Here is an 11,151-nt window from a genome sequence, read left to right on the forward strand (position 1 = left end):
TGTGCTGATAAAAAACAAATTATTTGGAATGTACTTTGCTTATAAACCGTGGTGCAACTCCACACATATCCTATTATTAAATTCCTTATAATCGTTCTTTCCAAAGTGTTTTTTTTTATTCTAGGTTTTTTTTTTCGTTCTAAAATATATTTGGAACATATTTTTAGTAAAATATTTTCTATTTATTTAGATTTTTTTTCTGTAAAGGTTCTTTTTAGTTCTTTTCTACTTTATATTGTAATATAGTGTGTGTATTAAAATAAAATAAAATAAAAACACAAATTGAAATAAATCACTCAAATTAAAGCAGTCTAATACACACTTTTTTTATACAAAATAAAATGCAAACTTTTCCTATGAGACTCATGACCGATTACAATGGGCGATAACTTCAAAAATGTCAGAACAAATTTTATACCATTAAATATATTTTTAAGGTTCTTATAAAATTTCAGATTTTTAATTTTATTTTATGTAGTCCATGTGGACTTCTATTATATTTTTAGTCTTTTATTAGGTTTTTCATCATCAATATCAGTCCTTGAAAGAGATAAAAAAATTTAACAAAGAATATATATAAATTGTAACCCTTAGAAACTGATATTGATAACAAAAAATGAATAAAGGGCTAAAAATATACAAAATATTTGAAAATCTGAAATGAAAAACATATTTAAGTATATTTTTATGAGAATTATGGCCATGAGAGATTGTTGAGGAGAGAAAATCAAGAGTGTTTGGCTTTACTTTGATTTGTTGTAACAGAAAAAGCATGAGTGTGTCTCATAATCCAGAATCTCTCTATCTCTTCTGCTTTCCGACCCGGAATCCGACCCGCTATCAAATTCCACCTATTCAATTGCAAACTCTAGTAAACATAAATTTATATACCACAGTAACTTTCATGAATCATTTTCACTCTAATTATGATTTTCAAAATTAACAAAAAAATATTTACACTTAAGGGATATGAATTATGGAAGTGATGATGTATCTAAGGAGAGAATCCAAGTCCTAAACCATGAATGAGGATAATAAAAGAATGTTCACACAAAATGTTTGACATTAATAAGGGCCAAAAATATTACTCATTTGAATTTCTTTATTATAAAATTCTAGAATTTCTGTTGTGATAGTTCATGAAAGATGTGGAACTTCTTATATAACTAGCCTTATAACATAAATGATTTGTGAAAGACCACTTTGGGAGAAGTGATACTTGCACTCTTAGAACTAAAACAATAAATAAATAAAAAGTATATATATATATATATATATATATATATATATAATTTTCAAAAGTTCGAATGAGAAGTAAGAATTTCACCTCATATTAACAAGGGAAGGAGATAAAAAATCAAAGCTCTCTAATTGAGAAAATAAAGAAAATATAATAATTCTTATTGTTTCTTGAAATTAATATTTTTCTCTTCCAATGTGCATACACGTTAATCTCACCGTAAGTGTGAAACAAGCATCCTATACTGAACAATTTTTTAACTTTTATTCTATTTCTGTTCTTAGAAAAGAAGTTAAAAATATTAAATCACTAGAGAAATAAATTGAAAATTTAATTATCTGATAGACCATAAATGAGTAAAGGGACGAACAGAAAATATTTTAAAAATTGTATAACTAGATTAATTATTTTGATTAAAAAAAAGTACAAAAATAAATAAATGAAAACAACAAGACAATGTCTCTATTTTCATTTATTATTCATTTTGTCCTTTAAGCAAAAACAAATAAAATGAATTACGATTCTCCATCTTTTCCCATCTTGTAAAGCAAACAAATGGTTAAGGACAGGAGTAAGAATCTGCAGTGTGGTTAATAGGTTGAGAAGGTAATTAATTGTCGGTCATTTGGTACAACAAATTACTCATTACTACCAAATAGTCAATGCCAGCCACGTATGGCCAAAAGGTTAATCTATGGTTAAAATTCTATCTACCTGCATTCTACAATCCAAGAACAGTCCAAAAAAACCAGTTACACAAGTGTTACTTGAAACTTGAGTATTAAAAACTGGAATTTAGGAATACGAATGCCCAGATAAATCTTATAATTTAAGATTTATTTATAAAAAATCATTTTATTGATATAATAAATTTTTATTTATTATGAATAGATATAGTCTATTTATGATTTTTGTTAACTTATAAATTTTAGTATAATATTTTTTTTATGTGATTGTTGTTATTTTATCAGTTTAGTTAATATGTAAAGTTGGATAATAATAACAGCCTCATAAAATCAGAATTTATAAAATGAAGTTTAGATTCTCCTAATATCAAGTTAATCTAGGATTTTGAAACATTTAGATCGATTGAATTAATGCAGAAACCGAAATCGTGTGAAAGAAAATGCATTATAATACAAATGATGGAAGCTTACTTGTCTCCGACTAGCTTGTACATCCTGTGAATGAGATCCTCCTCTTGCTCGCTCATGTGTATCACTTTCCACTCTTTGCTGCTAACTTCTGCATCGTGCGTTACCCTTTATCAGAAATTGTGACCATTTTTTCTATGCATGATGCGCGTTTAGTTATTCTATGTAAGTAGCCAAGTTCAGATATAAACAAATGAATGAAAACTCCAACAGCAGAAGAAAATTAATCGATCAAAAAGAACCTTCTGATGTTGTTGAAGTTGCGGTGGTGGACATCTTTGCTGATACAAACGCCGGAGGGAAGAACTCAGAGAGACTACTGCTCAGAGGAATTCAATAATTCTGTTCTTAAAGTGAGGGAACTTATAGATACACGCTGCTTCTATATATATAATAATAATAATTATTATTATTTTAAAAAAGTAAACTAAATGATGCAATAGAGCTGAGAGATAAAAGGTATAATAAAAATACAAATGAATAATATTACTATTTATTTATTAATTAGCCTGTTTCTGGGTGTGGGTCAGTCAAACTAATGTTAATTTATATAACCTTCTAGAAGAGATATACAAACTGTATTTTTATATTACAGTTATATAGTATTATTCGTTACCGTTCCTCATATTAATATTTCACGATTTCCAGCATCACTAGATAGTCCATTTTTTTAAGATTTTCAACGGAAGTGTCAGATCCACGTAAAGTAAAAATATAGATTGGTCACACACAACAGTGCACGTGTGAACATGAAACAGGAGAACAAAATTTTGAATGACTTAATTTTTTTTTTCAAATTTAGGGTTTAAGATTTAAATATTTTTTTCTAAATACTGAAACGTCTTTTAAAAATAAAGCTTAAAGTTTATTACGTTATAATATTTTTTTATTATATATATATTTAGTTATTTTATGTGTGTATATCTAACAGTTGGCATGACCGTACAAGACTAGAGAGAGAGACTATGATTGATTTACCTCGGTAAACGGAAAATGGATTGTGAAGAATTTCACTGACAACGAACGAACTTTCCAATTGTCCTATCTTTGTAGGAAGAGATTGATGTTTTTTAATGTTTTTGATGACAGAGGTTGAAAAGGCCAAACAAAGTATGGTAAAAAAAATGACTGCTTGGTGGATACATCACATGCTAGGAATGGCTGGTACAAAACCATCAATCTCAGTCTATAAAATCATGAGTTTGACTAGTAGATGTCTGTTTTTGTGTTCAATAAATTAAAGGATAACATTATTGACCCATGAATAATTGGAATTTCAATTTTCGTAACCAAAATATTTTTTAAATATACACAACTCTTATCAATAACAATACAACGAGGATATGTTCTTTCCGTATGATTTCTTTTAATGAATATGTCTTCGTGATAGAGTTTTAAGATTATTATTTTTTGTTTTGTCTTTTCTTCAATTTCAATTCTTTCATTCCTTTTTCTTTTGAAAGTGTTTACTCATGTTTTCGCTATGAAGACTAGAATATGATTTTTGTGTGTTCATATTGCTTACTTTTTCTTATTGAAAAATGTATCTTCATGATACTTGAGTTATTTTTTTGTTATAGAAATTATATTTACATGAAGTGTGGATTAAAAGAAGTGTAGGCTATTTTAAAAGAATTTATTAACATTTTTTTAAACATTTTTTATGAACAAGTAAAAAATTAATAAATGAATTTTTTTCAAAAATACTATAATTCTATTACAAATCATTTGTCATCCTACACCTACTATATATGGTATTATCTCCATCATATAGTATAACTCTTTTTTATAATGATAATATTGAACGTGTTTATGCGAAATACCTTTTTTTTTATCATGAATATATAATACAACTTTTTGTATAGCCTTTCCTGCTCAATTTCTCCGTAAACTTATTTGTTGATAAGAGTTTTGAACTAATGTAAATTACTCACTATAAAGTAAAACATGTGTATTTTGAGGAGGTTTCTTCGTCTATATATGCTTTTATTAAAAATGTTTTAATCATGAGTTTTGTTAGAATAAATATAAAAAATATGTATTTTGTCCCGACATAAATTAAATCTCATAAAAAGAATAAGTTACTTCAAAATATATTTGTTAACGTCATGTTCAAAAGTTCAATTGAAGCAAAATACTATGTTTTGGTTTTGGTTGCACCTATTTGTGAACGGTAATGAATCACTTATCATCTTTTTTTTTTGACAATTTTTATGTCTTATATATTAGATTTGTCATTCTTTACTATGTCAATCAATTTGGGATACATATAGTCTTGAATCAAATTTTTTATAAAAGAATAAATCATGTCGAAATAGATTGTCATATTATGCGAGAGAAACTTATCAATGATTTGCTTATGTTTTTTCTTATCGCCTCGTCTCTTTAAGCAACAAACATATACACTAAAATGCTTCCTCCCATTATGTTTAAAAGCTTATGTTCCAAGAAAAAAATAATGAATATATATTTTCAGCTTGAAGAAATAGAAAATTGATAAATTTTTCTATTTTCTATTATCCAACATTAAGTCATTCCTTATTTAGTTTAGCATTGATTGGTTCACTAATGTTTTTCATTTCCATTTGTTTATGTTCTTTTTACTCCTTCTTCATTATATATTTAAAAAGAGACATAAACAAGGACTACACGATATTTTTAAATTAGTAGTATTTTAATTTATATATGAAATTTTATTTTTATATAATTAAAAATTAAACAAGGAATATATCTAAATATACAAAATGGATTTTAGATGTATAATTAATATTATAAATGTGACATAATATTATACCCCATATGTTCTTATACAATAATCATTTTAAGTTTTTCATCTGAATAAAATAAAAAAATGTAATTATTATATTCACTATATAATTTTAAATGAGTTATTTATTATATTTTTTCAGTTTTATTTCTTCAAATAATTTCCAGTGAATAATAGAAATACAGATAAGGGTATAATTTTTAAAAGAAGTTAAAATTAAAAAGAAAAAAGAAGTATTGTTCTATATTAGACGGGATAACAGTTAACGAAAGAATAAAATTAATTGAAGAATGAATATTTGAAATATAATTTTTCATAATGAATTTGACTTTTAAATCTGGAGAGTTGGACAACTTGTATATATATTATATAATAAGTGAGTCGCGTTATCGATGACGTAATATAGAAAAGATGCGTCCAATTAGGGTGAATGGTTGATTAAGTGATTCTAGAAACTTGTTTTAAAATGGAATCTGATAAAAATATGTTATGTTGTTGGTCCTTTCTTGTCTTCATAGATTCTAGAAACTCATGCTTAGACTAGACTTGTCTCCTATCAACATTTTCTTACCCAAAATATACTTATTATTATAACCTTGCTTCATCATAAAAAGAGTCAATAATAATCTTAAATTCTAATATTTTTGCCATAACTTATATGCACAGCACTATTCACACGTTCGTTAAATATCATAGCACCAGTCAAATTTCACTACTTTATTGCAAAATGCATTAATTAAAAATGTTTAATATTCTAAAATGTTAAAGAGTCACATTAATTAGATAATAGAAAAATAAAAAATTTCATTACTATATATCGATGCAAATTTAACTTTATAAATCAATTTTATATAATTAAGTTAAAGTTCACTTTCTATTTCTATTGTAAAAGTAAATATACAAATATCTAATATACTCGAACATTATTCATTTTTCTGAAAAATATTTAACAGAAACTAAAACAAATTATCTAAATATTATGGAGAATTAAAAATAAATACATTAGAAGGACTAAAATAAAACAGAAAATCTAAATAGATTCTTTTACCGTGAATAAAAGTTGAATAATATTGGTTTAGATTGAAGTAATTAACAAAAAAAATAATCAGTTACTATATTAACTAAATTAGAAACTATTTTAGAGTAAAATAACTATTTTAGAGTAAAAAAATTATTTATTTTAAAATTAGTTTCTATTATTGATAAATAATTTTTAAATTGGTATTTAGTTAACTATCCATTTTTTTCTATCTTGATAGTTAAATAATTGATAGTTAAAACTTTGGTAGCTAATTAAATATAAATTTGTAAACTATTTATTAATGATAAAAACAAAATTAGAAACGAATAATTTTTTTAGTACCTAAAATATTCTCTAATCAAGTATGAAAACGTATTTACATCTAAATTATTTGCAATAATGTATATAATTAAGAAAAAAGTAATTAAACATTAAAATTTTATATTTGATAAAGGAAGAAGACCGGAACACTCAAATATGAGAAAGACTTAGTATAACGTTTTGGATTTTGTTTTATTTACCCTATAAACAAAAACTACTTTACTTAATAACATTATCATTATCAAATCTAATTTACTTAATAACATTATCATTATCACATCTAATTTACTTAATAATAATTTGCATTTATAGACTTTACTCAGTCTCCGGCGGACAAAGAAAGATAATTTGCATTGATGGAAATAAATACACAAAAAAGATAATAAAAACAGATATAATTTAATAAATAAATAATATAATATTATTATAATTGTAAAAAATGAAACAAAAAAGAGAATAACACTAGTTAATTATGTAATGAGCACAATTAATTAAACATTTAAAAATAAACCTAATTAAAAAATATATAATATACTTAACCTAATAAGTTATATTTTTCCTCTTATAAATATATAAAAAAGTTTGAATCATAAAATCTCCTCATTTGTCACACTTTTTTATCATTTTAATTTTCTAAATGAGTCTCTTTCTTTTGTGTTCCTTTCTTTCATTCCTCCCTCCCTTTCAACTACAACTAACAAATGGAAGTAAAAGGAAAGTGTCATCATCACCTCAGTTCAGAGTATGCCTAACATTTTAATTTTATCAACAAATCACGTTGAATTTCCGTGCAGCTATCATTTTAGGACTCAACTTTGCTTAGCTAATGGTCCTCCTACACTTTACAAATGTTTAATTTAAGCTTCTTTAATGGAATAATTACGAAATACTATCAGAAAGACCAATTCCAAAATAAACAGAAAATTACTTGCTTAGAAAAACATTATTCAACAACATAATAAATGGATTGTGCAGTTATATGAATCGAACCCGATGTTGCGTGCTAATTACTAATGGATCGTTTTGTCGAATTCGTTTTTAAGGTTTCGATTCCATATCAGCATAAATTATGTGAATATTAAATAATCAGCCTATAAATAAAGGACAATGTTTGTTATAGAAGAATGCTAATAAAAAGGTCAAGTACCACAAAAATAGAAAAGGAGACATATACAAAAGAGATGACATATTACACACTAACTAAGAGTACATTTATTATTGACTACACTTAATGTTATAAATTTGAGATTACTAATACTCTTGTTTGGAACACATTGATACATGGACATAATGATAGAGTAAATTGAATAGATATAAAAATAATTCAAAATAAATAAGTTGTTACAAATTTTATTTTATAAAATTGAGTTATATTTAAAATATACTTTTTAATGTAATTGTATAAGAGTTATTTACAACTTATATTAGCGAAACTTTGTTAAACTTATTATGTTATATTATCAAATTTTTAGTATGTAAATAATTCAAATCTTAATCTTTATATAAACTTATTATCATATTATATTATCTATTATTAAACTTTTGAATACTTTTAATAGTATATATGTGATACAAATTTAGACTTTTTTAAGAAAAGTTTGTCTGAAAATATTGTTGTGATAAAGGAGAGAAAACATAAAGGTGAAAAGGCATTTTTGTAGAAGAAAGACGAAGCCAAGCCTGGTAGATTCTACGTTTGAACAGTTATTTTGGTGGGGAACAAAAACTGGCTAACTTTTTAACGGTGCCATGTTGAATTCTAATGAAATGATCAAACGAAGTTTCAACGCGGAAAGTGGTTCCCTTGCCTAGATACGTACCAAACCTTTTATTTTTCACTCAATCAATCAAAAGGAGATTCTATTCTATTCTACCAACCAAACACTTCCAAATTGCCTCTTTCCTTTTCCCATTTTTCTCTGCTTCTTATAATATTCCTTTTCCTTCTACAAAATCATTTATGTAATAAAATACTTCTACACTATTCAAATCCAAATTCAACAAACTTTTTATTTATTATAGAAAAGGTAGAATTTGAGAAGTTTATTGTAAGACTATTTAGAGAGATTGTATTCTTATTTGAAAAATAGCAGTGAAATAAAATTTATATTCTCTGTTCACAAATATCTAGCTCTGTTTTATTCCTTCAACACCAACAAGTGGTATCAAAGCTATTTTCTTGAGGGATCTGTGAGGTTAGTAGAGTGCACCAATGGAAGGAGGATCAAAATTTTCAGTAATGGCACCACTTGTCTTTGATGGAGACAATTATCAAATGTGGGTTGTTCATATGCAGACCTACCTAGAAGCATTGGGATTATGGGAAGCTGTAGAAGAGGACTATGAAATTCAGTCCCTTCCAGAAAATCCTACGGTGGCACAAATAAAATCACAGAAGGAAAAAAAGATGAAGAAATCAAAGGCAAAAGCATGCCTATTTGCAGCTGTATCTCCTATGGTATTCATAAGGATAATGTCCTTGAAGTCAACAAAAAAAATCTGGGATTACCTCAAGGCAGAATATGAAGGTGATGAAAGGATTCGTGGAATGCAAACTCTGAATCTAATCAGAGAGTTTGAATTGCAAAGAATGAAGGAGTCGGAATCCGTAAAAGAGTACTCGGACAGACTTCTAAGCATTGCCAACAAAGTGAGGTTGCTTGGATCTGTGTTAAAAGATTTAAGAATTGTAGAAAAACTGCTTGTAACAGTTCCAGAGAGGTTTGAAGCCACCATAACAACCCTGGAGAACACAAAGGACTTATCAAAGATTTCTCTTGCAGAGCTCTTAAATGCTTTACAAGCACAAGAACAAAGGAGAGTCATGAGACAATATGAAGCAGTAGAAGGAGCCTTACTAGTCAAACATGAAGGTGGTTGGAGAAACAAAGGTAGAAATTATCCTCCTTGTAAGCATTGCAACAAGTTAGGTCATCCACTGTTTAAGTGTTGGAGAAAACTTGATGTTAAGTGCAACAAGTGCAATCAACTTGGGCATGAAGCAATCATTTGTAGAAACCAAAGTGAGCAACAAGATGTAGATGCTCAAATTGCAAATGTGGAGGAGGATGTACTTTTCGTTGCAACTAGTTTTTGCAGCAATATTTCAAGTGCATCTTGGCTAATTGACAATGGTTGCACCAACCACATGACACATGACAAGGAACTCTTCAAGGAATTGAGAACTACTGATATTAAAAGGGTGAGGATTGGAAATGGTGAACACCTTGCAGTAAAAGGAAAAGACACAATAGCTATCATAAGCTATAAAGGTATAAAAATCATTACAAATGTTCTTTTTGTGCCAGAGATTGATCAAAATCTTTTGAGTGTTGGTCAATTGTTGGAAAAAGGCTATAGAGTGATGTTTGAAAATAAACATTGCTTAATCAAAGATGTTGATGGCAGAGATTTGTTTAAAGTTGAAATGAAGGGAAAAAGTTTTGCTCTCAATCCAATGGAGGAGGAGCACATGGCCTTTAAATCCAAAGAAAATGTCACAGAAATTTATGTACCTGACTTGAAGAGTAATATTCTCAGTATGGGACAATTATGGGAGAGTGTTGAAGCAAAATTTGATAACCTGGAAAAAAGGTTTACAAAATTGGAAGAAAAATATGTTGATATGGAGAAAGACAAGGAAAGTAGAGTCAATCAAGTTGAAGAACTCCATTTGTTGCTTTTGGCACAAAAAGAAAAGGTGAATGAATTACAATTCAAATTAGAAGTCCCTTTTGGTTCATGTGTTTTACTTGAAAATAGTGGTTTTGATTTAGGAGAAGACCATAAATGGAATGGTGTTGAGACGTCATCTGAAAGGGAAATACGCTATAATCATTATCTTCAAAACTCATTGAATTCAAAGTCTTTCTTAAATCCTTTTAATTCAAAGGGTGAAAGTGGAGAAGATTTTGTTTGGAAAATTAAAAGTAATTCAATTCAAAATTCTGCACGGATTGGTGCAATGAAGAAAATTGAAGTTGCTTCTAATCAAGGATAGTATGGTGACTACTGGAAAAATATAATATTGGAAGCAGTTGGGGTAAGGAAAAATATAAAATTGGAAGTGTGAGTGATAACAATCTGAATGAAAAATATGAAAGGTTTGAGTTTAAGGGAGAATTTGTTAGCATTAAACTCAAAGTCGTCAGTCGTCATCAATTTTATTTTAGCATTTGAATAACCAATAATTATTATATTTAATTCTAATTTTGAATGTCATTTATACTATGATTTAAATGTAAATTATAGTATAGGTTTTATGATAGAAAAGGTAGAATTTGAGAAGTCTATTGTAAGACTATTTAGAGAGATTGTATTGTTATTTGAAAAGTAGCAGTGAAATAAAATTTATATTCTCTGTTCACAAATATCTAGCTCTGTTTTATTCCCTCAACACCAACACTTACTATGATATCAGAGTCATTTCGAGTAGTCTATCCTCACGATTGTTTGTTAGACTTATTAGATCACCTGTTATCAGTCGTTATCGAACCACTCATAATATATAGTTACACAAACAAGTTGGTAGTGCAAACCTGATGAGAATCAAAAAGATGTTGTTAATAGGAAGAATGAACAAGGGCCAAATCATTTAAAGTTCTTCTTATTAGTCTTTCAAAAGATGAGGCTTAACCCCACCTTATAA

General features: G+C 27.3%; 1 protein-coding gene across 2 annotated transcripts; it reads right to left on the bottom strand.

Annotated features, from left to right (window-relative positions):
- Positions 1–282: 282 nt before the first annotated feature.
- Positions 283–2,736, bottom strand: LOC137809701 (MYB-like transcription factor ETC3). Of its 2 annotated transcripts, none has more exons than XM_068610796.1 (3): positions 2,637–2,736; positions 2,398–2,482; positions 283–851 (listed from the first exon to the last, which is right to left on the bottom strand). In XM_068610796.1, exons 1-3 carry the CDS (start codon positions 2,668–2,670, stop codon positions 728–730), a joined length of 243 nt encoding a protein of 80 aa, XP_068466897.1. In that variant the 5' UTR covers positions 2,671–2,736; the 3' UTR covers positions 283–727. The 2 variants fall into 2 exon arrangements, with proteins under 2 accessions (XP_068466897.1, XP_068466896.1); XM_068610795.2 differs by having other exon boundaries at positions 2,398–2,485.
- Between the last annotated feature and the right edge of the window lie 8,415 nt (positions 2,737–11,151).

Source organism: Phaseolus vulgaris, chromosome 2, assembly GCF_051622355.1.
Source record: "Phaseolus vulgaris cultivar YP4 chromosome 2, ASM5162235v1, whole genome shotgun sequence".
In the NCBI taxonomy this organism is placed as follows: domain Eukaryota; kingdom Viridiplantae; phylum Streptophyta; class Magnoliopsida; order Fabales; family Fabaceae; genus Phaseolus; species Phaseolus vulgaris.

Coding starts and splice junctions, on each gene's coding strand:
- LOC137809701 (XM_068610795.2), bottom strand. CDS start 2,670: ATGTCCACCACCGCAACTTCAACAACATCAGAAG. Junction 2,486..2,636: donor AACTTCAACAACATCAGAAG/GTTCTTTTTGAT, acceptor CGCACGATGCAG/AAGTTAGCAGCAAAGAGTGG. Junction 852..2,397: donor TACAAGCTAGTCGGAGACAA/GTAAGCTTCCAT, acceptor GCAATTGAATAG/GTGGAATTTGATAGCGGGTC.